This window comes from Grampus griseus (genome assembly GCF_964374135.1).
Source record: "Grampus griseus genome assembly, chromosome: 3".
Taxonomy (NCBI): domain Eukaryota; kingdom Metazoa; phylum Chordata; class Mammalia; order Artiodactyla; family Delphinidae; genus Grampus; species Grampus griseus.
The window spans coordinates 159,128,338-159,155,974 of NC_139019.1; the positions used below are offsets into that span (position 1 = coordinate 159,128,338).

At 58.7% G+C, this 27,637-nt stretch overlaps 1 protein-coding gene across 4 annotated transcripts; it reads right to left on the reverse strand.

Annotated features, from left to right (window-relative positions):
- Positions 1-1,438: 1,438 nt before the first annotated feature.
- On the reverse strand, positions 1,439-27,518 carry WIZ (WIZ zinc finger). 4 transcript variants are annotated; one of them, XM_082651108.1, is made up of 13 exons: positions 27,382-27,518; positions 25,682-25,945; positions 20,607-20,679; positions 16,865-18,996; positions 15,400-15,723; positions 10,970-11,140; positions 9,528-10,031; positions 8,075-8,473; positions 6,945-7,496; positions 5,320-5,847; positions 4,704-5,123; positions 4,214-4,409; positions 1,439-3,163 (listed from the first exon to the last, which is right to left on the reverse strand). In XM_082651108.1, exons 2-13 carry the CDS (start codon positions 25,884-25,886, stop codon positions 3,004-3,006), a joined length of 5,664 nt encoding a protein of 1,887 aa, XP_082507234.1. In that variant the 5' UTR covers positions 25,887-25,945; positions 27,382-27,518; the 3' UTR covers positions 1,439-3,003. The 4 variants fall into 4 exon arrangements, with proteins under 4 accessions (XP_082507234.1, XP_082507235.1, XP_082507236.1 ...); XM_082651109.1 differs by lacking the exons at positions 8,075-8,473; positions 10,970-11,140; XM_082651110.1 differs by lacking the exons at positions 10,970-11,140; positions 16,865-18,996; positions 20,607-20,679.
- Positions 27,519-27,637: the final 119 nt, after the last annotated feature.

A 27,637-nucleotide genomic window follows, 5' to 3' on the forward strand; every position in this document is an offset into this window, starting at 1 on the left:
CAAAAAAATAAGTTAAAAAAAAAAAGTATGCTGCTGCTCACTTTTTGATATTAAGGAATTGCCCATTTCTTTAGTTTAACGATGGCACTTTCTTTTTCCGATGGCACTTTTTAAAGTCCATATCCGGGCTTCCCTGGTGGCGCAGTGGTTGAGAGTCCGCCTGCCGATGCAGGGGACACGGGTTCGTGCCCCGGTCCGGGAAGATCCCACATGCCGCAGAGCGGCTGCGCCCCGTGAGCCATGGCCGCTGAGCCTGCGCGTCCGGAGCCTGTGCTCCACAACGGGGGAGGCCACAACATGAGAGGCCCGCGAACCGCAAAAAAACTAAATAAATAAAAAGTAAAAAATAAAGTCCATATCCTTCAGAGAAATATGCTGAAACATTAATATATTAATTGATCTGATGACCAGGATGTGCTTCACCGTAATTCAGATGGAGGAAAGAGGAGGGCATGGAGGGCTTATAGCTGAAGACATTGGTCATGAGTTTATAACTGATGAGTAGATGACGGTTCATTTTACTATTCCACTTTTGCGTGGTTAGAATTCTCCATGATAAAATGTTTTAACAACTCCTCCAAAAATGGGCCTCATGCAGAATTTGCTGCCACATGGGACAAGGTTCACGATGCACTGATAAACTCCATATATGAAGTACATAAATCTCTGATTAATGTGCACTCCAGTTGTGGGGCTAATTTCAGCGTCACCCTCAAGGATGCCTGCCTGCCCTCCAAACTAAGGCAGGGCCCCAGGACATCTCTCCTGGATCCCATAGCTTCCCTCACAGCATGTACCAAAGCCATATTTTACCCTCATTTGCCAACTTCATTAGAGAGGCAGTAAAACTGCTTACGAGAAGGGGTGTGCTCACAAGTGTCAGGAAAAGATCCCTTTGTGGCAATTGTATTCAACCCTTTCAAGGACTGACATAGCTATCACGGCACAACTGTGGGTGGGGAAGGGCCTCCCACATTACTTTGTTAGCTCTTGCATAGTTTGAACTTTTTTTTTCATCCAGCTTACATCACTTTTAAAAACTTACTGGGTTTTTTAAACTAATTTATAAAAAGTTGAAAGAGGAGGTGCTCTCATCAGGAGATGCCCTACCGGCTTTCAAAGTCTCACACATGCCCACCCACAGCGTTGGTTAGACGTTAAGTAATAGAGGCCTTCTTCCACCAGGCAAGATGTGTGTCCTGATTTCACACGAAAAGAAAAGCCAAGTGTGCAGGCCAAGACTACTCTTGAGGGCATGCTATCACAGCTTGTTAGCCCCTCCTTCCCAGCCAGGGGCATGGTGGGGGACCCAGGATAGTAGGGTTGGGGGTGGAGGAGGCCTCTGCCCCATGAGGTCATTTCTACTTTCTAGCCCTTGGCTGTTTAAGTGAAAATGATGAGCTGAGAAACCACATGCAATAAACAAGAAGGAGCAGCCAACAAAATCTCTTAAAATCTCAGAAATGTTCAATAAACATTTGCAGAACGAGAAAATAAATAACAACGAAAAGGAGCCAGCAGCTCTCTTTTTCCCCTCATGTTAGTCAGGTTCAGGGTGTATGTGTCTCCAGACAAGTCACATGTCTTGAAGGCAGGCCAGTCCCAGCAGCTGTGCACTTCACCCTCCCCCAACGAGTCCCCCACACCCTCACTGGACAGCTCCTGCCCTCAGAGAGCCCTTCAGGCCTCAATCACTTCTCAATCCTGGCTCCCTTCCCAGACCAGCTGCCCAGAGTCCTGGTTCCTCTCCTCAGCTCACAGGAGCCGCTTCACCAGCTGGCCAGAGCATCCACACCAGCCATGCCATCGAGCGCCAACAGCTGGGAACTTGGGCTCATCCCCAGAAAGGTCTGGTGGGCTTGGTGGCCAACAGGAAAACCCAGGGCTTCCAGGGGCTTTTGGCGGAGGTGGCTCGATCCCAGCCCTGGCTGCCAGACAGACAATGCCAGCCTGTCCACTCGACAGAAAAACACACGCTGGCTGCCTGCCCTGGGGTGTTTCCAGAAGAGAAATTTAATCTAATTTACATACTTCTAGGTACATCGATAACCAAAATGTGGCCACTGAAAAAAGTTAAAAGGTCAATCAGCTCCCGGTTTCTAGCTGGCCCAGGACTGCAAAATAAAAAGATCCACGTTCCTTATTCTCTACACAAAATGCGGTTTTAAAAAAGTGGAAAGGTCTAGGGAGCTATACATAGAAAGCAACAGTGAAAAGAGGGAGGGGAGTGAGGGTGGGGAAGGAGAGTCCCACCCCCACCCCCTCCCAGGCCCTGGAGCCCCCAAGGCTCTGGGGGCCTTGACATGGCAGGAGGCAGCTGTCAGCTCTGAGCTCTTCCCAGCTGGGAAGGCCCCTCTTGTGGGGGTGGCCAACAAGGATTTCCGTGGCATTGTGGGCTCAGTGGGGGGGCTCCCAGGCCCCAGCAGCGGGCCACAGAGGGAGTGTGGCTTCCCCTGAGCAAGCACCGTGGCATGATGTGGTTGTCGTTCGACCCGGGAACTGGAGGGCTGGGGCAGATTCCCGGGTCTCACGAGGTACGTTGAGTGCGTGCGTGCGTGCGTGCGTGTGTGTGTGTGAGAGGATATTCATAGGGGCAAGAGGGAACCAGGACAGGGGTCCTTGGGGTCTTTGCAAGTGGCCACGGATGGCAAACATAGCCTGCCTGGCTGTTAGACGTGGGAGAACGCTGGCCTTCCTCCCTTGTGAACAGAATGGCTGCCACCAGAGACCTGGCAGCTGCCCCTGCTGAACTGGGTGGGCAGGTGGGTGTGGGCTGAAGGAAGATGCCCTGTGTGTGGCCCCAGAGTCCTCAGGCTGGGGGAAGCATGGCTAGCTGGCTTCCAGTGCCCCGGATGTAGTGTGCCCGGCTCCTGAAAGGTGCCGGTTTGAGGTTTTGGCTTGCTCCTTTGGAAACGGAAAAGAAAGAGGGAGGAGAGGGAGGAGGAGACTGCGGAGGAAGAGGAGATAGAGGTGGCACGAGAGGGGATCTGGAATGCTTTTGTGTTAGGGCGCCTCTGCTGCCGCTGTCTGTGCCTGTGGGGCCTGGGGCTCCTCGGGCGGAGGGTCCGCTTTGGAGAAATTCATCTCCAGGATGTGCCGCTGTAAGTGCCGCACCCACTCCTCCTGGATGGAGAGGGGCCCCTGGAATTCCACTTCACAGAACCTGTAGGGGGGGAACAGAGAGAAGGAGAAGTGGCCACTGCAGTGAGGAGAGGTGGAAGCATAGCCCTGGCCACACCCTGAGCATCAGGCACACCTACTGCTACTCAGAGTCAACAAAGTAAGCCCAGGATTTGACAGAAGGGGGACCCAGAAGCTAGATGTTCTCCCATGTACAGCTACCTCTACCCATCATGGGGTCACGGTAGGGTCCCCTGGAGACCCCTGTCTCTATGCTCAGGGCAGTCTGCTGGCTCAGGGACTGGGTATGGGCCATCCAGCTTCCCAAGCACCTTTGCCAGCTGACTGAAGCATGTGCTCTGAAATGGGAGAGGACATAGAGAAGCAGATCCGACCCCACCAGGCCCCAGGAGAGAATGATGGGAGCCAGGGAAAGGGGGTTGGGCACTAACTCCTACCCATCCAACTCACTAGCTCCTCATCCTCTCGGCCCCAAGGGAGGCCTCACAGCATAGGGGCCCAGAACCCAAGCTCATGGCTCCGAGACTTAGGTTCCAATCCTACCTCTGACTTGGCCTGTGTGGCCTGAGGCAGGCACATCACATCTCAGACTCTGTTTCCTGGCCTCTGATGTACACATGGACTTTGGTAAGAATGAACTGAGACCTATTTTTTTCTTAATCCGGCAAATACTTGCCAAGTGCTTACCATGCGCCAGGCACAGTTCGAATGCTTTATACTCAACTCTTTTAATCCTCATAACAAATCTATTAGGTAGGTCTGTTATCAACCCCATTTTATAGGTGGGAATATTGAGGCACGCAGCAGGAAATCCTTGCTCACGGTCACTAAGCTGGGGTCAGAGCTGGCAACTGAACTCAGGTCTTGTTGACTATAAAGCTCAAGGTCTCAGCCTGATGCTCTGTGGTGCTGCTGTCTGTGAGGAGCCCTTAATCTGGGTCCAGCCACAGCCCAGGGCAGTCCTTGAGGCTACATCTCCTGCCTCCACCAGCCCAAGTCCTGTTCAGAGGCTCTGGAGGGCCAAGCCCCGGGCGGGTAGTCTCTCTCCCTCCCTCCCCTGCGGGCTGCATACCTGCACTTGAGGGTGTAGATGTTGCCAACGAACTTGACGAGTGATGTCTGGGGGGGCCGGGGCACCAGGGAGGGGACTGGCCGGACCCGGGGCGGAGGCTGCCGCACCTCCTCCAGCTTCTGGTGCAGGTCATTGGCCTCCTCACCACCCCGGGCCGCAGAGGAATCTGGAGGGCGGGCTTGTCGGCGCTCAAATTCTGAGGCGGGGAAAGGTGGGGAGAGGGACGGGAGATGAGCCAGAGGGCAAGTCCCCTGAGGAAGTTCCTGCCTTCAGCGAGCAAGGGGCAAATGCTGTGGGGAATTTTAAGTCAGGACAACAGATGACTGGACACCTCCTGGACCTCGGGACAGGTGGGATGAAGGATGGATGACTGAACGGGAGGGCAAACTGGGAAAGCGACTTAAGGGCAGATGCACAGCAGAGAACCCAGGGGGCATCCAGGGGAACCCCAGCAGGTGGCAGCACATGACCCTCCTCCACCAGCACTCACTGTTGATGTTCTGCCGTTGGTGCTCCTCAGCCTTCATAGTGCCTGGCGGGCTGGCTGCCAGAGGCCGCTCACCACTGTCAGCTGCCCGGCCAGCCTCGAGCCCTGGCTCACACCCGGCACTGCGGCCCACCACGGCCAGGCCCCCGGGTGCCAGCCCCAGGGGCGGCCGCTTGTCGCCATCGCGGCCATGGCCGGCACTGCGAAACTTCTTGGTGAAGGGACGGCCGCCCTGGATGTAGCTGCGGTAGGCGCCCACCTTCTGGGGCCGGTGCTTGATCCACTCACTCAGTGTCTCGATGGGTGAGCCGTTCACACACCACTCGGTCACGCCGAACTGCCGCAGGTGCGCCCGTGCATGACTGGCCAGAGCCTTGCGGTTTTCGAAGTAAAGGCCACACAGCTCGCAGCAGGCCTCAGTGGCTGCAGGCAGAGGGGGTGCTGCTGAGCCCCAGCCCAAAGGGAGCAAGGGTACCCAGAAGGCGCTGCCCAGGTCGGGAGCCAGTCCCGCCTCCCACTGGGGCCTTGACCCCCACTGGGGATAAGTGTGTGCACGGCATTGCCCAGCCCTACAGGCCCTGGCAGATGCCCTCCCAGGACCCTGCCAACCACTGCTTACAGGAGTGGGAGGTCTTCTCATGGAGGGTCTTTGCCTTGAAGGGCAGTTCAGTCTGGATGTAGGTCTTGGCCTTAACCTCTGCTGGGAGGAGGCGGTCCTCCTGCAGGGGCCGCTTGGCTGCCACTGAGCCCAGGTAGCTGGTGGCTGAAGGCTTGGCACCAGTGATGGGTGCCAGGCTGAGCTCGCGGGGAACCTGGGCTGGCCCAGCTCCTGGTTTGCCTGGCCGGCCAGCCATTGGCGCCAGCGGCAAAGGGGCCTGCATGGGCCCAGGGGCCACCGTGAGGGGCCCGTCCTCAGCCAAGGCAGGGGCCAGGTCTCCGGCCGGCGGCTCCTTCTTGATGAGGCATGGTTTGGATTTCTTCTTGAGGATCTCCCGCAGCGTGTCGATGGGTGAGCCGTTGACAGACCACTCGGTCACACCCATCTGCCGCAGGTGCGAGCGTGCATGGCTCGACAGGCCCTTTCGGTTCTCGAAGAACTCGCCACAGAACTCACAGCGGATGTCACGTACTGGCTCTGCCCGGGACGCTGCAGGGGGTCGGGGCAGGGGGAGGAGAAGGAGGTGGTGGCTGTTGGCAGGAAGCCTCCAAGCTCAAGGTCAGTGTTAAGTGCCCTGCTGTCCCATCCATGCAGCCCCAGACCTGAATGACCCGCTCCTTCATCTGCCTCCAGAGGCCCTTGTGTACATCATCCAGCCCTTCTGCTTGTTCTGTAACCTCAAATTCTAGCTGCCTTCATGATGACTCCCTATGACATTGTGAAGTATCAAGGAACAAGCACTCCCTGGATCCTGGGCTCAGACGCAAGCTTGGCTGTGACCCCCCTGTGCGATGCTGGGCAAGCCACTTGCCCTGAGTCTCAGTTTCCTCCTCTGCAAAATGGAGATGGAAACCACCTCCCTGTGTTACTGGGGCGGTGGGACCCTAAAGCGGGAGCAATTCAAAGCACGTGGTATAAAGCAGACGTGAAATGCATGTGAGCACTAAGGCAGAGGCCTGGGCCATCCTCACCTGCTCGGCACACAGCAGCTAAGTGACAGTTTGAGAGGGAAGTGCACTTGCTTGTTATAATAGGGATGTTACAGCTACTGCATACAGAGCTTTAAGCGTTAAAGCTAAGTGCTTTACACCACTTAAAAAAACCCTGTTACAGAGTTGGGACCATGCTGATCTCCATCTTCCAAAAGAGGCAACTGCCCAAGGTCATATACTGCTAGACTCTGGAGCAGCCAAGACCTTAACTTGAACTCCAAATGTCAAGCACTTAGTGACCAGGAATATGAGAAAGACACCCATTTCCAATACTCATATACTCTTGCCCATGGCAGACATCACCAATTGATCCCTAGGAATCTGGATGGTAGCCACTACCAATGGATTAAAGATGGTACAGAGATAAAATCTTTTTGCCATTGCCTAATGACACAATTCTGCCGCCCTCACAGGAATGAAGAATAATCAAGAAGCAGCTCAGTTGGGGGTCTGCATAGCAGGAACACACAGCTAGCCCCTTGTCCTTTGGACCTGCGTACTTCCCTTCCATTGCAACCCTGGGTGTTCTGGGTATCCCCGAGGGAAGTGTGGGGGAAGACTGTTCTCCCTATCCTGCCCCAGGGTCACACTTACACAGGTTCAAGGGGGTCATGTCTTCCCGAGGTGCCACCCAGGGACCCTCGGATGGGTGCGGCTCCCCATGAAGGGCCCCCGGCAGCATCTCCCGCTTGATCTCCACCCGCATTTGTTCAGGCTTCAGCTTCTTGGGCAGGGAGGGTGAGGAGAGGCCTGGGAACATCTTCCGGGCCGTGGGAGGAGAAGAGGCAGTCGGTGAGTGGCCCAGGGGGCTGCCTGGTGGCGGTGGCAACTTCTTGGCCAGGGGTGAGAGATGAAGGTCCGCGGGGCTGCGGGCTTCCAGTGAGCTGCCAGGACCTCCGCTGCCCACCACCTTGGCCAGGGCTTTTGGGCTAGGCCCTGACGGGTTGGGGTGTCCACCAGGCCGGGACTGGGTCCGTCTCTTGAGGATCTCCCGCAGCGTGTCGATGGGTGAGCCGTTGACGTACCACTCGGTCACGCCCATCTGCCGCAGGTGCGAGCGTGCATGGCTCGACAGGCCCTTTCGGTTCTCGAAGAACTCGCCACAGAACTCGCAGCGGATGTCACGTGCCGGCTCTGGGCCTGAAGCTGCAGCAGGAGAAAGGGGCAGTTAGCACCGTGGGCACTGTTAGCACAGTCACCTGTGGGTCTCCTGGTCGGCTGGGCGTGGACAGCAGCACGTCCAGGGGCTGGGGTGGTGGTGGAGGGCAAGTGCAAGTGAGGGAACTGAGGAGCAGGGCGGGGGGGCCAGACACCCGGCAGGAGCACAGGGAGGCTCTAGAGAGCGCATGGGCCCTTGGTCCTGGCAGAAAAGGACAGAACCAAGACTCGACGGCTCTGCGGGTCCTAACGAGGATGGGGGCAGGAAGTGGTAGCCCTGCCATCCAGACCAGGGGCAACCATGGGCACCTTCCACACCAAAAGGCAGCACCCCACCCTTGGCCTTCATTCTCAGGGAAAGTCTCAGTCATGGAGGTCAAAGGCCAAGAGAGAAGGCCTAGCAGCCGACTGCCGACAAGATCTCTGGGCAGAACCGGTCCACTGCTAAGGGCCCCTGTCCACTCCCTGCCCCAGCAGGGAGGGAGTAGGGATGGGGCTGTGACCCCCACCCTGGGAGGGGCTCCAGGGCCCGCAGGGAGGAGGGGGCGGCTGAAGCGAGAACCTACAGAGGTTGAGAGGAGACGGCTCCACATCAGAGGCCCAGAAAATGCCAGCGGCTGCGGCGGCTGAGAGGTCCTGCTTCCCCCAGGGGCTGGCCATACCCTCGGCCTTCAGCTTGGCCTTCGTGGCCGGCGGTGGGGGGGGGAGCAAGGAGAGGGCCGCAGAGGCGGGAGGAGGCCGCCCCAGCAGGGCCAGGGTGCCACGCCCGGGTGGGAGGCGGATCTGGACGCCGTCCCTCCTGATGAGCCCGTGGAGCACGTCTATGGGGGATCCCTTGGCGTCCGGGTCGCTGACGCCCAGGTGGCGCAGGTGGGCGCGGGCGTGGCTGGACAGGCCCTTGCGGGTCTCAAACCAGGCACCGCACAGCTGGCAGTCCAGCTCTCTGCCCCCGTCACTATCTAAAGCTGCGGAGACAAAACACAGGGGGGTTCACGGCCGCCACCTTGGCCGGCCCTGGGGGACTGAGGCGGGAGGGCCTGGTGTGATTCTCGGCTGCCCAGGCTGCTGGAGGTCCAAGACTCGTGCCACAGATTTAAGAGGTTTTGGGAAGCAGAAAGTCCTGTTCTGTGCCTAGCCCTCTGGCATCAAGGTGAGTGTAGAGAGCGTAAGGATGTGCAGTACAGAGGCAGTGGCCAAATTCCAATGGCACAGTCTGATGTTTCCAAGCCTTCTTCCCAGGGACCTCAGCTATGGAGCTGTGCAAGGTGTGGGGCGGGTCCAAAGCAGGGGCCCACAGGCTGCTGGGCATCATACAGCCAAGGGCACACCTGCTCAGAACGCTGCTCCTGGAAGCACAGCAGACAGTGGAAGCAGCTTCATCGGAATGTGAGGTGCAACTGGGGTGCCCTGTTGGGCAGGGTGCCAGACCCTAGGCTCACCCCCAGACTCTCATGACCACAAATGTGTGGGAAGGCCTAACTTCCTAAGGGATGCCCTTGTTAAACCTGCTCACGCCTGGGAGTTTCTTTGCCATGCTCACAGGCAGCCCAGGAGGTACAGCTCCATCCCTGGGCACAGAGGTACCTCTGCAAAGGACACCAGGAGCAGGAGGATGTGAAGGCAGGGCCAACCATGGGACCTCCTGTCAGGTGGACCACTTGTCTACCTGCAGGACCCAAGGTGCCCCACGGGAGCCCTGGTTACCTTCACTGCCCCAACCCTCAGGCCCAGAGAAAGCCAAAAGCTGCCCCTAAGTGGTGAGGATGACCCTGGCAGACTCAGTAGCCACAGCCAGGCTTCCAGGGGTTAGAAAATCGAAGTGAAATGGGAGACAGATAATATGCAGCATGGCTGGCCCAACAGGAGACGCAGCACCTTGATTAACACACTCTGGCCCAGTCGACTCAGGACACAGGCGCTGCAGTCCCCATTGCCCCCACCCTAAGCCCTGCAGCCCAACCTGAGGCCCTGCCCCTCCCAGCGCCAGGACCTCCCTCGGCTCCCAGGACCCGCACTCACTGAGGTTCAGGGGCCCCTCGTCCTCAGACTGGGGCCACTGTGCCTTTGGGGAGGCCGGCCGGGGGCTCAGGGACAGCTGGGGGCTCTTGTCCTCAGGATTCTTGGGGGTAGGGGAGCCCGCCAGGGCCAGTGATGCCTTCTTGAGCAGTGGGGAGCTGGGCGGGTGGGCCAGGCCCTTGGCCGAGAAGCCGGGAGGTGACTTGATGGCCTTGTTGACAGCAGGGGCATCGAGGGGCTTGGCCAGGGCGAGCAGGCCGGGTCGTGGGGCTCCAGCAACCATTTCCTTCGGCGAGCTGGACTTCTTAGTCAGGCCCGGGGGCAGCCCAAGGGGTGTGTCGGGCAGGCCCTTCTGCTTCACGAGCTCGTAGAGGAGGTCGATGGGGGCACCGCTGCTCTCCGACTCAGCCACCCCAAGCTGCCGCAGGTGGGAGCGCGCGTGGCTGGACAGGCCCTTGCGTGTCTCAAAGCAGGCACCACAGACCTCGCAGGTGGTCAGGCTCTGGGCTGGAAAGTGAGATGGAGGCCAGGAGAGCTAGCTGTGAGGCTGCACAATCTCTGTTCTCCCACTTCTCCTCCCCTTGGGGCCCCACTCACCCAGGCTCTTGCAAGTGTTTTGCTTCTGTCAACACCTCCCACCCTTAAAATGACCCTAATGAGGCAGGAATTAGCCTGTTCAGTTTGCAAATAAGGAAACTGAGTCTCAGAGAGGGGAAGAGTTGTGCCCAAAGGCACACAGCAGGAGCTGAGCGCTTCTGTGGTTCAGCCAGGGGAACGCCTTTCGGATCTCTAACGTACCAGGGTGCCCTGGCAGCAGGTTTTCACACAGATGCTGACCTGCCAGACGAAAGCTAAGGCCTAGCCACCATCTGCAGCTTAATTCATGCCCCAAACGCTAGGCTGGAGGCCTCAGCCGTGGTCTCTGTGGTGCCCTGCCTGCACCCTCTTCTGCAGAGCCCTTATCCCTGCCTATCTGCTTCTCTGCCTCCCTGCTCCCCAACTTCAGTGACTCCCAAGGACAAGAGCCAGGTCTGTTTTGCATCTCTCACATCCCTAGGGTCCAGCACAGTGCCTGTCATTACTCAATAATGACCTGAGAATCAATGGACAAACAAGGCAGTTTCATGCAGAAGATCACATAGCTATCAGCAATCAAAGTCAGCAAATGAACTGGGTCTGGGTGTGAGCTCTGGATGAACATGCCCACTGCTTCTCCGGATGCCCCTCCCTTGACCAGGGCTCAAGGCCATGCATGCCTGTGACAGCAAAAGCTCAAGAGAGAAGATAGCTGGGTGTCTCCTTGGTGCCATGAGAGGCCAGAGAGAAAGCTGTGGCCAACCTGGGGCCCCACATTAACTCCCGGGCCCCACATTAACTACCAGGCCCAAGAGCTCCCTGTGAGTGTGACCAGCCTGGCCGGCACCCTTGCCTCCTGCGCCACTCACCCTTAAGGTCTGGCAGCTCCTGCTTACTGCCATGAGGAACCTCTGCAGCCACTTTGCTGCTCAGCCGATTGGCCACCTGCTCCAGGGGCCCAGGGACAGGCAGGCTCTTCTTGGGGAGCAGGGGGGAGCCCAAGTCCATGGCCACCATTGCGTTTTCCTCAGAACCCAAGCCTGTGAGGTTGGGAAGACAGGCTCAGCCCAGGCAAGGTGTGGGCTGTCTACCCCTGTAAGGACTGAGGGCCAGGGGTACATTGGTGGTGGTGGTGGGAGCCTTCTTCCTCATCTTTGGTGCCTGCTCTCACTTTGGAATGCAGCTCACCCCATGAAAGCTGAGGCTCCGTCCATAACCCCGAGCACCAATATGACGCAGGGATGTCAAGGCTGCCAACTGACAGCAGAGACTAGGAATGGCTTCCACCTACCAGAACACGGACAGGTCAGGGGACGCAGTGCTAGTCTGAGCCAAGACTCCCACCTTAGCAGATCTCAGAGAAAATATCTCTCTGGGCAGAGAGATCTCTCTGGGCTCCTCTCTGTGGAGGGAAGCATCTATCAGTCTTGGGGGCGGGTAGGTGGCAGTCAGAAGGGGAATTCAGTAAGACAAGGCCAGGGTCAGAGGCCAGAGAGGCAATGCAGAGGCAGGGAGCTCAGGACATGAAGAAGGCTCCAGGGAACTTGTGGGGAATCTCCACCAGACAAGACAGCTGGGGCTGGGGTTGCAGAGACAACTGGGGATCCTGGGGTGGTCTTATCACAAGCTAAGCCCTAGGTGGGGTAAGGTAAGAACTAGGATCCTGGACCAGCAGGGGACCTTACTGGGGACAGAGAGAATAGGAATCACAGAACTTTATAGGAAGTCTCTGAGGCATCCATCAGGCCAGGAAGCTTCTCCGGGTGAGGCGTATAGGAGGACAGATAGTCAAAGGTGAGTTTTCAGGGTCTAATTTTGCAGAAAAAGGGACTTGAGAAGCCTCCTGAGTCCCGGGTTTAGCATTCAGAGCATGGAGAGAGCGCTGAGAATGAAGGAACTGTGTGTCAGACGGGACCCTGAAGGTGCTCAGTGTTGTTAATAGGAGGGCAGGCAGGCAGGTCCCTGACTCAGTTTGACTCCTACAGAGGCAAGGAGACGTAGGTGGTCGGGGGATGCACCGGGGCACGGGACGCCGAGGACTTTGTCAAAGCCTCCGGGTGGAGTGGGCGCGTCTGTCAGATGGGGCAGGGCCCTTGTCAAGGCTGAAGTGACTTGGAGTGGGTTTCCGCGCGGGAGGTACAGGGACTGTGTTAAGAGACGATCCAGAGGCTCCAAAGGGTTCAGGGGGCATCTGTCAGATGGGGTGAGGGTTCCGCGAAGTGACGGCAGAGAGTGTTTCTGAAGCCCAGGACCCTGCGAGCCGCGACGGGAGGCCCGGGGTCCCCGCGACTGGAGGGCCTGGGGGGAGGGGAAGTCCCGGAGACTGGATGGCGGGCGTCGGGGCGGCGGCGGCGGCGGCGGCGGCAGGGGGCGAGCGGGGCGCCAACTCTGCCCTCCCCGCACCCTCCCCGGCGCGGGCTCTTACCCGGCGCGGGCGCGGGCCCGGGCCCCGGCTCCGGCTCGGCCTTGGGCCCGTCCCGCGGCGGCAGCGGCGGCGGCGGGGGTGGGGGCGGCGGCGGCGGCGGCGGCGGCGCGGGGAGAGCCGCGGGGCCCGGGCTCTGGGGGCCCAGCGGGGGCGCCCCCGCGGGCGCGCGCTCCCGGGCGCCCCCCGCGCGCGGCCCCGCCGCCGCCTTGCTCTCCGCTTTTGTCACTCGGCACTGGGCGGTGGAGGCGGCCATCTTGGCTCCGGCGCACGCGGAGCGGCCGCCCCAGGCGGGAGCAGCCGAGCGCCGAGCGCCGCCGCCGCGGAGTCCGCTCCGCTCCGCCCCGTCCCTAGGGGCGCGCCCAGGGCGGCCGGCCGAGCGTCGAGCACAGCGAACGAAACCCTTGTCCCCGCCAGGCTGGAGGGGAGCTTGCGGACACACGCACGCATTGCTACGAGCGGCTGCCAACTGCTGCCCCAGCCCAGGTCTCGGCGGACCGGGACACTCTTTCCCCACCCCGGACATCCCTAAAACTACTATAGGAATCCTCCGGCCACACGCATCCGCCTGAACAGCATCCAGGCTCCTAGAGCCCGACGGGCGGAGCTAGGACCTGCCCCGGGACCCTGTTCCATTCCCTTCCTTGCAAGTCTCCCCTCTGGCTCGGGAATCCTGGAAGACACCTGATCCCCAACTAGGAGGATCCCCCCGACACCATCCTGGTGTCCAACTGTCCCCCGACGGCGCTGTCCGGCAATCCTGCGGAACTCCCCACAAGAACGGCACATTTCAAGCACAACCCCCTTCTCCCTCCCTAAAACTAAACGGATTGCCCCCAGCTGTTATTTGACAGCTGGGTGGAGCCAGCATCTGACCGTTGCCACGCCCCCAAACTGGCCACGGCTCCCTACCGCCAGCTTAGGGAGGCATGGGAGAGGCTTCTAAGGATAGCCACTTTGCAGGGTCGGTGCCCAGACCGAGCCCTAATCCTGGACATCTTTCCTCAGGCAAGGTTTCCGGGATCTTCTCAACCACTCCTTAATGCCCTCACCCCCAGCGTGTTCACTGAAAGACTGATCATAGCTTCCCCCCATGTACAGGGCCAGTGCAGTACCAGGCTGACTCCTACGTCTTACTGACTTGGCCAGTTCCCTCAGCACTAACTAGGGGCTGGTACATTGGTCTTCTGGTGGAAACAGCTTAGCCAGAGCTGAACCTGGCTGCTGGATGCAGGCTGCCATTCTTGGGGTGCCTGGCCCAGGTGCCGGGTAAAGGGCGTAAGCTTGACATTCAGGCCTCTGCTGGAGTGACAGAGAAAGAAGGGGGCAGTGCTGGAGACTACAGACTGCTTCCTGTGCTCCCCAGCCATCTTCAGAGCAAGCTGCACCTCCTAGCCACCACTGAAACACCACAAACCTAGCCAGGTATGTGAGCTGAATGCCTAGGGGATAGCCTTCACAAAGGCAAGAAGCCTGAGGTCACATCCCCACTCTGCCTCTCCCCGAAGTGTGACCTCAACCAACAACTATCCTCTCTCTGTCCACTATCCACCATCAAATCTCCTCCTTCTCCAAAGAGGAGAGGGGGCTTTGATAGCCCCCCTCTTCCCTTTGCAGACCCTCAAGTGCCCTTCACTGGTAAGGAGGCTTGTGGATGGGTCCAGCAAAGCCCAGAGTACAGAACTAGGTAGGACCCTGGAAACTCCAGGTAGGAGAAACAGAGATGAAAGCCTCAGCCCCAGGCAGCCCCTGGACAATTCCCTTGTTCAGGCACCTTCTCCATTCCTCAGAGCCCACCGTCTCTTCACTGCTGAGTTTTCTGCTTTGAGGTTCAATAAAGTCTCCCACAAAGTCAGGCTTTGTAAGGCTGGGTCCTTCACCTTTCCACTGCCTCCACGGTGTCCAGCCCCAGGCTCCTTCACCAAAATATTACTTCTGGATTTCCCAAGCCATCCTACACTGGAGAGACCACCGAACATGGTGTGCATAAGTCTAGCTCTGCTGCTTTGTGGCTGTGGCAAAGCAGAGGACCCCCAGTTTCCTCATCCATAAAACAGGAACACAACAATCCTCAGCTCCACAGAATTGTTTTCAGGTGTGAGATGAAACCCTGATACACAGCAAGAACTCATTTACGGGAGGGGTTATCAATGCTGCTGGACACAGTAGGCACCATTGAAAATCTAGAATGTAGACTCCTGATCCGCACTGTCCAACTGGATCACCATTAACCTTGTGCTAGCTGCATTTCAAGTGCTCAGAAGCCATATGTGGCCACTGGTGACCCTGTAGAACAGTACCGTTGTCTAGAGAGATTTCCATCATCTCAGAAAGTTCCACCAGACAGTGCCGTGCTAGATAAAAGATATCATTAACAAAAAGGATTCTGGAGCCTACGCTTCCTGGGCTTTCAAATCCCAGCTCCACATGCTTTCAGCTGTATGACCTCAGGCATGTTAATTGAACTCTCTGGGCCTCAGTTTCCAAATCTGTAAAATGGGGATAATAACACCTGCCTTTAAAGGATTGTTGTGAGAAAAAAAAAAAAAAAAGAAGGATTGTTGTGAGGATGTAAATGAGTCCACATTTGTGAAGTGCTTAGGACAGGATCTGGCTCCTAGTAAAGAGCTCAATAAGCCTATGTTAAAATCACTGTCAGGCAGGGCAGGCAGGAACTGGATCTAGAAGGAGCCCTGGCCCAGCCCCTGAGTAAAACAGCAATGACCCCTAAGTGGCAGGACAGTTGTTGACCTACTTTGTAAAGTGACTTGAAACACTTCCAGGAAAGCAGAGTGGCTGCCCCCTCCCACTCCTCCATCCCTCCGGGCCCCTGGGAAGGGTCAGGGCTCTGGCCCTACCTGCCCCTTCTCCCCTTACCATCTCCGTAGGCTGGCCCAGGGTCCTCAGCCCAGGTGGGTGGGAAGGGCACTGTAAGAGGTAAGCGGGGCCGGCGGGAGGTCAGGAAGCCACTAGGCGGCACCCCAGGTTCACGACACAGGGGGCTGGGGGGCCGCTCAGCAGCTGAGGTGGCCAGCAGCTCTTGCAGGATGTTGATGGGTGAGACAGTGAGCTCCCAGTTGGTGATACCAAAGTCACGCAGGTGGGCCCGGGCGTGGCTGGAGAGGCCGGCACGAGTGTCAAAGCCGGCCCCGCAGAAGTCACAGCGCATCAGGCTGAAGGTGCTTGGGTCGAAGTTAGCCACTGCAGAGAGAGAGAGGACATGGACTGCCTGGCTGGGGGTGGGGGTGGGGACAGCCCCAGCTTTCCCCATTCCCGGGGCTGCTCATCCTCAGCGGATCACACAGTGCCGTTCCTCACCCTGGATGCCTCCCTCGTCCTTTGCTGTTCATGCTCCTGCCTGTATAGCTCACTCCAAGAAGTCTTCTCTTCTTGACCTTCCATTTTCTCCCCTTGCATAGCTCAAAGCATCAGGGACCCCACCTTCAGAAATACTTCTCCAGGGTGGATTTGCAATCATTTGGGTGAGTTTGGGTATTTGATTAATACCCTCTTTCGTCTAGAGCTCATATCTATACACCCCAGTGTTATAAATTACATCTTTGCTGAATGAAGAAATGGACAAATGGATGGGACACCTTCCTCTGGGAGTCTGCTTGGATCCCCCAGGCAGAGTCAGGGAGCTTCTCTTGGCTTCCCCAAACTCCTGGTTCCCCGAGCTTCCCCCATCACAGCCCTGGTCACTTAACATTGTAACTGCCTGGTTTTGTGGCTGTCTGTCCCCTGCCCCTTCCCCACAGTGCCCATACACACACACTCTCAAACACCATACCAGCACCTCCCCACGTAGGCTCCATGTCTGCCAGCATCAGAACCACCCAGGGCACTGGTGTTGGAGACAGACCCCCGAAATCAGAACCTTGGTGCCTGGGAATCTGCATACACCACAGGCAGCCCAAGGGGTTCTAAAGTCAGCCAGGGTCCCACCACTCCTGTTACTGGGCTGTGCACTCCAGGAGGGCAGGGACTGCTGTTCCGTTCACTGTTGTGTTCCCAAGTGCCCAGAACAGAGGGGACCTAACTCAATAAGTATTTGTTGAATGAAGGAATCAATGAAATTCCGTGCCTGGGGCTGACTTCCCTGCCCATACTCCTTCTTCCAGCTGTTGGAAGGGCCAGGGCATTGGGGTGTCCCCGCACCTCCTCCAATGTGGTGACCTTTGCCTCAGCTCCCAGGTCTTCTGAGAGGGGAGGCCCTGACTTCACCCTGCTTGGCACTACGGGAGGATTTAGAGTGAGGGTTGGTTGGTTCAGAACTCAGCTGCCCAGCTGTGCATCTCCCAGGTGTTGGAGGGAGGTGGGTGCCGGAGTGAAGCTGCCCTACCTTTTTTCTTCTTCTTCTGGAAGGAGAACCTGCGCTCGATAGCCTTCACCTCCTCGGCGGAGATGAAATGCCGCACGTTGTAGCTGACGCCCACGCGGTTCAGGTGGCCCCGAACGTGGTTGGCCAAGCCGATGCCATTGTGGAAGCGATCTGGGCAGTAGGGGCATTTCCGCTCCTCATGCTTCAGTGCCTCTGCTGGGTCCCCATCCAGGAATGTGTCCAGCCCCAGAGGGCCACCCAGTGGTGTGTCCAGGAGCAGGAAGTCCAGGGGGTGGCCACCCCCCAGCCCCAGCTCCTCAGGCTGCAGCCTCGGGGGGGCCCTGGCTGCCGCAGCCATGACTTGCGGCCCGAGCTTCGCCACCAGAACGACCGGCACCATCCCACAGAGTTGCTGCTGCTGTGCCCCTGAGGCTTCAGCTGTCTGCAGGGCTTCTCGGAATGTCCGCTTGAGCTCCAGGGCTGACTGCGGGATGAGGCCGGGGGTGGCTGACGATGCAAAGACCCCATTTTCGGGGGAAAAGTCCATTTCCGAGGCCAGCAGTATGTCCTCCTCCTCGTCCTCTTCGCTCCAAGGGTGCCTCTGGTCCCCCAGTTGGGCTGAGAGCCCCTGTGGGTGGACAGCACTCTTGCTTCTACTGGCCTGTAAGGAGTAGGGGGCAGATGCTAGTGACGAGGGAAAGGCTGGCCTTCCCTGCGGCCTCTGGCTCGAGCCATGTGGGAGTGGCTTTAACAGTGGGCAATCCCTCATGCCCAGCTGCTGGCAGCCAGGGCCAAAGGACAGGCTGGGGTCGTATCCAGCAGGGTTCCCCTGCCACATGGGGGCCAAGAGCGGCTCAGCTTTGCCAAAGTAGTCAGTGGCATCAGAGAATCGGGCATAAGCATCCTGGCTGGTGCCGGGCCGGCTGGCAGGGTCCTCCTCAAAAGCCTCACCATCCTCCTCCCAGTTGGCATGCACAAGCCTCACGTGCTCCCTGAGCAGGCTCTCGCTGGGCGCGGGGAAGCCACAGAAAACGCAGGCACTGAGGCCCAAGGAACCTCCGTAGGGTTGATAGGTGAGGGAGGTGGCATCGGGGCTTGGGCTGCCAGCCCTGCTGCCACCCCCGAAGGGCTCCTTTGCAGCCTGGCCTTGTGGCTCACGCATGTGCAGCTTGGCATGCTGCACAAAGGCCTTGGAGGAATTGGTGCCAAAGACGCACTTGGGGCACTGCAGCCGTGCCTCCCGGCCCTCGTCACCTGGGACCTGCTTCAGCTTCTGGATCTCCTCGATAATCTTCTCCCGGGAGGCCTGGTGCAGCTGCCGGTGCTGCTCAAGGGCGCCAGGGTCAGCGAAGGCCCAGCCACACTCGCCACAGGCCAGGGGGGCCAACTCGGCGGGGGGCTCTTGGCCCGGGGCTCGGCGGTGCTGGCTCATGTGCTCCAGAAGGTGCTCCTTCTGCTTGAAGTAGATGCTGCACTCGATGCACGGGAACACGGCTGGCTCGTCGTCCTCATCCTCGTCTGGGCTGGCCACCCCCTCGGCCACTTCCTCCAGCAGTTCACACAGATAGGGCCTCGTCCGGACGGGGGCGAGCAGTGGCTGCAGCCGCTCCACAGATGCCTCTGAGTTCACCGTCCAGGTCTGTGTGGCCACCTCTGAGGCCGACCTGGGCAGGCTCCACTCGGACGGCTGGGCCAGGCCCTCCAGGTCTGCCAGGTGTTCTCCGGTGCCCACCACTGGCACATTCAACGTCTTAGTGGTATCTTCTACCGGCACGAGCACCGTCCGGAAGGAGGTGAGGGGTGGCAGCTGGGGCGGCAGGTCCAGGTGCAGCGCTGCATCCTGGAGTGGGGCCTGTTCTTCTGGGTCTTGGAGCCAGTCGAACCTGGGGCGGCCCCGGGGGACCTTCTCCAAGAGCTTTGATTCACCCTGATGGTACAAGAACCTTCTAGAGCCCTCGAGCTCAGCGTGGGGCTTCACGGTTCTTATAATGACCGAGTCCTCGAACCTCCGCTCAGATGGGATGCCCTCCCCGGCCTCCTGAACCATGGGGTGCTCCCAGGGCCCCCGGCCATCGGGGGGGCCAGGGAAGTGGCCCAGGGGATGGGGTGGTGGGGAGCCCGGCTGGAAGTCCAGGCTGCCTCCATCCCAGCAGCTGCAAGGAAGTGCCAATGGGGACAGGTTAGCTGTGGGCCTCAGTTTCCCTTCCTTGGGCAGGGGAGGGGGTCCCAGGCAGTCTGAGACAGGCTCCAGAGACCCAGCCTGAGGGCTGCCTCAGAGGGGCTTGCGTGTTGGGGTGCGGGTCGGGTGGTAGAGGGAGTACATGTGGACCCTTCCAGGGCCGTTGGGTCAAACGCTGGATTTAGCTCCCAGGGAACACCTGTGTATGTAGCCCAGCCCCGCTGCATGTGGTGGTGGGGGGAGTGTGCAGAGACCACAGCGGGGATCACAAGTAGTGTCCCCAAGTCTGGTGGCACAGTCAACTCTCATCCGTCCCCTGGGAGGGTCCAAGGCTCCGACCTATGCTTCAGGCTGCTTTTTTGTCTTGGTCCTCCCCAAATCGGGGTGATCTAGTTTGTTTAGCCTCATCTTTCCAGCAAATTTGGTGAAACTCTGCAGCATAAACAACTCAAGCAAATTTAGCTTCCTCCCTGCATCTCCCCTCCTAGAAGGGCAGAGTCAGGAGAGGTGCAAAGTCCCTGCTCAGCCTGTGGCCCCAGTGACCCTGACCTCCTTTGGAGGAGAGGGGAGGTAAGGCAACCTCACTGAGCCTCAGTTTTCCAATCCTAAAAATGGGGATGAGTCCCAAGAACCAGGAGCTTCTGTGCCCTTATGCAATGACTAAGGGAGCCTTCTCATACCCATAATCAAAGAAAACCTAACACACTGCAGGTGCTTATTCAAATGGGGACCTTGACCCCATGAAGTGTAGCGTGAGGATGACACAACTCAAGGCTGGGAAACGCTTCACTTGGCCTGCTGCCTGATTCCCAGTAAGCCCATGACCACTGTGGGTTCTTATTATGACTGTTCCTGATCAATCCCCCTCATTTTCAAGATCTTGCCTCCACAAGGGGCTGTGAATCACACCCACGGAACAGATGCGGAAACAGGTTCCACTGAGAGGCTGAGCGGAAATCACAGGGTTACCTCTCTAAGCCCCATCAGTGACATGCAATGTTAATGGGACCATTCCCCCCAGGGTTATGGCAAAGACTCAGTGGGGTAAACCTGCGCTGAGGGCCTAGTACGCAGCAAGCGCTAAATAACTGAGAGCTATTATTAATCCCAATATGGATGTTATTACATATTAGCACCCCCAAGCCATTTAATAAAAGGCTGCTGCCATCAGCATTGCTGTCAATTCCTGCTCCTACCCAACGTCCCTTGGGTCCTCGAGGTGAGGTTGTGAGATGTATCTTAGGGACTCCATTTACCGATGAGGAAACTGAGACTCAGAGAAGCCGAACATTATTCTAAGGATCACCTGGCAGAGACAGGACTCCAAGGGTCCAACCTCCAGGCTCCTGGCCCACTGGCCCTGCTCTTGGCAGGGATAATGAGAGTTGACTGTCTGTGTTAATCCCAATCCTCCCTCCACCCCCTACAAATGCCCAGGGGCTTGCCTGCAGGGAGCCACCTCCTCCTGCCTGGCCTCCAGATTCCCTCCTATCCCCTTCTCACTCTTGGGGGCTTCTCTCAGGCCTAGGCATGTCCTGCTTGCCCCCCTGCCCTCCCTGAGGTCAGGGCCAGCGTGGCACTCACCAGCTGCTGATCCGATGGGTGGCGGAGGTGGCACGGGGGAGGGCTTCGCTGAGGCCAGGATGGGGCTGCCCGTCTGCAACAGAGAGGGGAGACCCTGAGGGGCTGGGGTCCCCCTGGCTGGGGCCCTTCACAGCACCCCAGCTCTGGAAGCCCTGCCGGGCACCTCGGAAGGGCCCGACCGGCTCCCCACTCCTCTCCCCTGAGAGGCCTTTGGCCTCTGTACTCCTGAGCCTTGAAAGGGGTTTCTTTGGAGGAGTCCCCTTTGCTTTCCTAGGGGACCACCAGGGCTTGCTGCCTTCAACCCTTCTCTCTTTGCCCCCATCTGGCAGCCAGGGTGATTTTTGTTTAAGTCACACCCTGGTAAAATCTCACCTGGCTTCTCATCATACCTACAATAAAAGCCAGATTCCCGACCACCACCTACAAGGCCCCGTGAGGTCGGACCTCTGCAGGTCTTTCCAGCCTCACCTCCCTCTCCTCCTTACCCCTCACTCACTCTGCCCAGACTCCTCGTGAAGCCTCAAACCCACCTAACTCTTTCTGACCTCAGGGCCTTTGCACCAGCTATTCCCTCTGCCTGGAGAGCCCTTCCCTGGCCACCTGCTAAACTGAGCCCCTACGATTTTCTCTCTCATTACCTGTTTTTTTTTTTTTTTTTCTTAGCACTCTCTGAAATTGCCTGTGTCCCCTGCTAGCACATAAGCTGCCCCACCCCCACCCCAGGGCCTCATTCACTGCAGCACCTCAGTGCCCGGCACACGGCAGGTGCTCAACCAATACTCGCCAGATGAAGAGTGAGGAGCCCTCTAGTCTGAGCTGCAGAGGGCCCGTCCCTGCCTCCTGCCTCCCAGAACCCCTTCCAGGCCTACATGGTAGAATCACATGCCCTCCTAGGAACCCTCACACAGATAGAGCCAACTCTCCATTATCCGCCTGTGGAGCCAATGCCTGGAGCGACCACAGGAATCCTGGCCTGTGCCTCCTCTGCCTGCCGCACCCGCCTGCCGCAGGCGAGCATGCCAATCGGGGCACAGGCCAATTGTGTGGGCCAAGGTTAACACACTGGGGGAACTTGTGCCCCATCCAGAGCCCAACAGATGCGATTGCTGGATTAGCTTCAATTTGAGGATGGTCCAGAAAGAGGGCTAGTGCCGGGGTTTGTACTTTTTCAAATCCCCTACTGTCCAATTTGCCCGGGAAATTGAGAGCTGACTGTCAGAGGCCAAAAAATTAAGAGCTGTTGAGGGTAGAGGGTAGGGGTCAGCAAGTTGTGATACTGCCAGGGGTCTTTCTGCTGAGTCTGAGAGAAGGGTTGTGACTGTCATGTGGCCTCTGGAAGGTGAAGGTGGTGATGGGGATACAGAAATTTGCATCATCTAGAACAGTTTCTCAACCTTGGTGCTACTCACATTTGGGGCCAAATCATTCTCTGTGGTGGGGGGCACGCTGTGTATTGTAGGATGTTCAGTAGCATCCCTGGCCTCACCCCCAGATGCCAGTAGCCACCCCCCGCCCTGACCCTTGGCCCTGCAGTCATGACAACCAAAAATGTCCTCAGACATTGCCAAAGTGTCCCTTGGGGCAGAATCACCTCCATTTGAGAAGCTCTGGGGTAGACTGATGGGGAGCAGGGCCAGGTCGGAATGTGCTCGGACGAAAGGGCTGCTGTCAGGGTGGGAGGATGGAGCGGGTGGAGTGTTGCAGAGGGTGGGAGGATTGGGAAATCAAGGCCTGGACCAGCTAAGGGAGTGAGACCCCAAGAAATGGGTCTCTTGAGAACACAAGAATCACAGACATGAGTTCTCAGGAGAGGGCAACCATTTCACAGGCAACGAGCCCCAGCACAGGCTAGAGGTGCAAGTCTGAGGGTCCGGGTGTCCTGATTCTGAGATTCTGGGACCCCAAGCTCCTGAGATTCCGAGTGTCCCAGATTCGATGATTCTGCGATTGCCGTTGTCTAAGAATTCCACGAGCCAGGGGGCCGTATTGGCCTCTTTGTTTGAGCGGCTCCAGTGAAGCTCCTATTTTTAGTGGCAGCAACTTTGGAGGAAGCAGACCCAGCAGGGCCCCGTGTCTGAGACACTTGGGGGCTGGGGGCTCATCCAGAGGCCTCCACAGCCGGTGGGGGTCCAGACAAGGCACCTTGGATGCAGCCCCCGGCAGTGGCCATGCCGAGGGGCCCTCATTGGCTCCTGCCATTTGGGGTCCCCGAGGGGCTTTGAAAATGAGAGACTGAAAATGAAGAGTGTGTCCGTGAGCAGCTTGAACCCCAAGCCAGGCAGCTTGGCAGAGTGGCCAAGAATCTAGACATTGGAGTCAGACAGATCCAGTTCCAGCCCAAGAGGGAACCTGAAGGGCATGCCTTTCCCGCTCCAAGCCTGTTTCCTCCTCAATATAATGGGAACAGCTACGGCCCCAGTCTCGAAGGGCCAGTGACCGATGCCAAGGAAGATCACAGAGTAAATGCTCGATCCAGAGAGTCGGCGGTGGAGGGAAGGAAGGGAGATGGGTGTGCCCGGGGCGGGGTTCAGGGCTGGCTGAGACATGTCCCAGGTTGGAAGCTGGAGGCTTGACCGGGAGCCTCAGGCCCACTCACTCCATGCTCTGATTTCCTCCTCAGCCTGGGGCCCCACGAGGGCAGAAATGACGCGTTGTTCATCCCCTAGCCCCCTGGTCCCAATGCCAGGCATGCGCCAGACTCTTCAGCAATCCATGCGGACCATCTCAGCCCCACAAGCTTTGGGTGCACCCAGGAGGCCAACCAGAGAGGCCAGACTGTGGGTGAGGGGCTGCAGGGAGGCTGTAGGAGCTCCAGGCCAACAGCCATAACGGAGGACAGAGAAGGCAGGGGATTCATCCGTGTCTAGGTGGAGTTTGGAGGTAGCCACTCCAGGGGTGCTCTTGAGGGGCTCCAAGGACTAGGTGGGCATGAGGGAGGGCCCAGGCTTCTGCATGGAACAGCAGCCCCAGAGGCTGTTCCTATTTATAGGCATCACAAGACTCCTAGGGCAGGTGCCTGCTTCAGGGAAGGCGGGGTGGAACGGGCTGAGAGGGCAGCGGGGGGAGACACTGTGTCCGACGCCCAGGCCCTCCTCCAGCTTCCAGGCCGCGACCCTACTCCAAGTCAAGCCACCCTTGCCCCATGACCCATGTGCTCAGGGACACCGGTAAGGGTGGACCTCACCCCCCTCAGCAGCCACATTCCCCTCCTCCCCAGGCACATGCACTGGACCCTGGATGATTCCCCAGGGGGAGTGAGGACATACCTACCCACCTACCTACCTTCTTCTCTCCAGACCTGGGACCTCTGCCAGGTACAGCAGAGCGCCCAGTTTCTCAGAACCAGACTCAGAGAGGGCCCCAGGACCCAGAGCCTGTTCCGCAGGGCTCCCACAAAGTCAAAGTCCTGGGCCTGTCTTGGCCAGCCACATGACCTGGGACACGGTCCTGCCTCTCTTTGGGCCTGAGTTACTAATGGTTTGGAGGAGGGGATTGCTAAGGTTCTCTGAGCAGGGGTCTCACCCCCTCATCCCCTTCAGGTGCCACCAGTCACCTCCACGCCATTGCATGTGTGGAGCCCCCTGCCTAGATGTCTCCTGCCTCTTTGTCTGACTCAATGTTCCTCATCCAGGACTCCTGGGTGTCCCCCAGCTTGGGCTTCGCCCATTGCAACCTCAGTGACTGTGTCCTAGCACCTGGTGGCTGCTCTGTCTGTCTGACCCCAGATGGCAGGGTCCAGTGGGGGCGGGGATGGTGTGTACACTTGGTCGCTGTGCACCAGTGACCCTTAAGAGGTGCTCTGTAAATATCTGAGTGTCATGAGCATTGCCAAGGTGAACTGGGGCAGGTCAAGGATGCCCTGACACAGGGTGGTGGTTAAGGACGAGGGCTGTCAGGTTACTGCCTAGCTGTGGGCCCTTGGGCAACTTACTTGACACCTCAGATGGGGTCTGAGTTTCTCCATCTCTAACATGGGATAATAATAACCGAGGCTACCCCAAAGGGTTTTTTTGAGAATGACATGAGATGATCACATAAAGGGCTTGGTGTGTAGGAAACCCCTGACAGAGTGCTTGGAGATTCCTGGAAACCAAGGCCTTTAGAGCAGGCCAAGGAGATGAAGGGAGGCATGTAGTACATCAGCCTGTACTGCACTCACCACTCTTCACCTACACCAGGCTCCTGCCTGGCCCTTGAACATGCCAGGCTCCTCCTCACCACAGGGCCTTTGCACCTGCTGTTCCCTCTCCCTGGCTTGCCCTTCCCACCATTCATTCCATGCTCCACTCAAATTCTACCCCTTCAGGGAGGCTTTCCCAGGTTCCCCAGGCATGATCCTGGCACTCTGTTTAATACCTTCACAGCACCTGTCACTACCTGCCCGTATGTTATTTTTATAGTTGCTTGTTGTCTGTCTCCCCTACTAGAATGGCAGGTCCCTGAGGGCAGAAACTTTTGCCACTTTTGTTTACAGCTGTATCTCCAGCACCTAGAACAGAGCCTGGCACATAGTAGTTGCTGAGTATTCAATGAAGGAATAACAAATCTTGAGGTGGGGACAGTGTGAGATTCCCTTTTGCTGGGAAACCGAGGCATAAAGGGGTGGCTGTCATCCCTGACTACCCAGTCTCTCCCTAACCACTAGAGGGCATAAGCTGTTTGGGACCAATGGCTCGGGAGCAGGACTCACCAAGACAGTGCAGCAAGAGGGAACTGGGATAGACTGATGGGAATGGGGTATGCCCATAGGGAAGAAGTGGGCTCAGGGAGGGGAGCTAGGGGTGCTAAGCTGGGCACCTGGACCCAATTAGTACGCTCAGAGAAGGAAGCCAGGCAGACCTGAGTCAAGTCCCAGCTTCTTGTCACCCACTGGGGGGCCTTGGTCAGGTCATTAGCTCCCAGGACCTCTGTTTTCACAACTGTAAAATGGGAAACTAAGCATAATGCAGAGGCTCTGAACCCAGGCAGAATCAGAATTCCAACTCCGCCCCTGCCGGGCTGGGTGACTTGGCCCTCCCGGAGCCTCGGGGACCTGGCTGGATGCTCCCCCAGGGCCACAGGGCCCACCCTCTTACCAGAAATGCCACCTCTGCCATCCAGAATGTCTCGAGGGCCTTCCTTGGTGACAGGCAAGTAATGGGTGGACCGGAAGATGCAACCTTCCCCCTCAGCAACCTCAGCCCCACCTTCGATGTCCTCCCTCGGCGCTGGGCCAGGCAGTCTCTCGGGGCCTCGAGGACGATCCGGGGCGGCCAGGCCGCCTGCCGGGGGCCCATCCATAGATGCTCTCTGCTTGGCTCCACTCAGCTGCCCGCCTGGCTCAGTGAGGCATTGTAGGTCTGGGGGCAGAGAGACAGGTGCTTAGGGGAGGTAGGAAAGGCACGCAGTCTACCTCAGTTTCTCCTTCCTTGAAGCCCTAGTCCTCACCCTTGCAGCTCAGTGCCTCAGTTTACCTCCCAGCACAGGTGAGCAAGTACATGGTACTGAGGCCCTATCCTCACACATTGTATCCCAAAGGTCCCTAACCTCAGCATGCCTCAGTCTCCCCATCCATGACTCCTCTCTTTACACAGATCCTGCACTGCCTCAGTTTACCCCATTTTACAACATGCACACTCAGCCACCTTGTTTTCTTGCAGCATTAATCCTATCACTTCTAGATGGCTCCCTTCATTCATACACTGCTGCACTTTCCCCAATTGTGCCCTCACTTCCATGCACGTGCATATCCTGTGCGCATGCCTCAGCTCGAATCCCGAATCCCGGCCACTTCTACACTCTGATCCTATACACTGTCTCAAGTCCCCCCCCATCATTACCCCTGCACTTTTCTTGCTTCTGTTGCCTGTATCAGTTACCCCTGCACTTTTCCCACACTCCAATCCTCCTTCCACACACAACCTTAGGATTCTCCAGCATTAACCCCTTCACCCTCACACTCAGCCTCAAGTGACCCCAACATTAAACCCCCTCGCTTTACCCCAACATTACCCCTCATGCATACCCAGCCTGGGTTCCTTCATCCCACCCTCCCAAGATCTCTTTAGTCTGAGGGCAAAAGGGAAGGATGGGGCTCCTGGTCCAGAAATGAGGACCCTGGGGAGGCTGTGGGGGTGGGGGCTGTCTTCTCCACCTATAAATACCTTCAAGGTAACGGCGGAAAGTGAAGGGCAGGAATGAGGCGCCCTCCCCAGGGAGATGGTGGGAGGCCGAGCCCAGGCAACCGGGGCGGGGCCGGGGCTCCAGGCCTGGCTGCAGGCGCTGCCCTCGGGGGCCTGGAGGCTCCCAGGGGGCCCGTCCGTGGACTGGCCGTTGTGGTGCGGGGTCCCTGCCCAGGCCCCAAGGAAGCACTTGCGGGTGACCACCGGGTGGGCACTGCCCGCGGGGAACGGGCGGGACCGCAACTTCGGAGCACTTTGGCAGCGTGGGGAGGAGGGCTCCCTCCTGGACACCCCCGGGGGTCGCAGGGGTGGTGGCGGCGCCACGCCAGCGCACCCCTCGGGGCGCCAGGGTCCGGGAGATGCGCCCTCCGCCCGTGCACCTCGGGGCGGGAGACCCCGCGGGACGCGCCGAGGTAGGGTGGACACCTGCCCCAAGACCCCCGCTCCTCCCCACAACCTGTGCGGCCCCGCCCCCGACAAGGCCCCGCCCCTGCAGGCCCCGCCCCCGCCCCCCGCCCCGGGGGGTCCCGCCTGGCCCTGCCCGGCCCGGGCCTCCCCCTCCCCGTGCCGGCTCCGCCCCGCCCGCGGGCTCCCCAGGCCGGGCCGGGCCTCACCGGGGAGGCGGCGCCGCCGGCTGGGCGCCGGGGCTCGGAGCTCCCTTCTTTGGTGCGGCCGTCGCTGCCGCTACGGTCCTCGCCGCTCCCGGTGCCGGTGTCGCGGCCTCCGCAGCCGCCGCCGCCTCCACCGCTCGGGGGACATTGTCCCTTTAAATCGCTCCCCCCGCCGCCCCGCCCCCCCGGCGCGCCGCCGTGACCTCAGTGCGACAGCCCCGCCGCGCCGCCATGATGGGGAGGTCCGGAGGCACTCCCT

What these genes read in the sequence shown, in the direction of transcription:
- WIZ (XM_082651108.1), bottom strand. Translation starts at nt 25,886, where the DNA reads ATGGATGGGCCCCCGGCAGGCGGCCTGGCCGCCCCGGATCGTCCTCGA. An exon ending in TGGGCCAGCCTACGGAGATG is followed by an intron (nt 11,141 to 15,399) that starts GTAAGGGGAGAA and finishes CCAACCTCACAG; the next exon opens with GCTTGGGTTCTGAGGAAAAC. An exon ending in GGAGCTGCCAGACCTTAAGG is followed by an intron (nt 10,032 to 10,969) that starts GTGAGTGGCGCA and finishes CTCACTTTCCAG; the next exon opens with CCCAGAGCCTGACCACCTGC.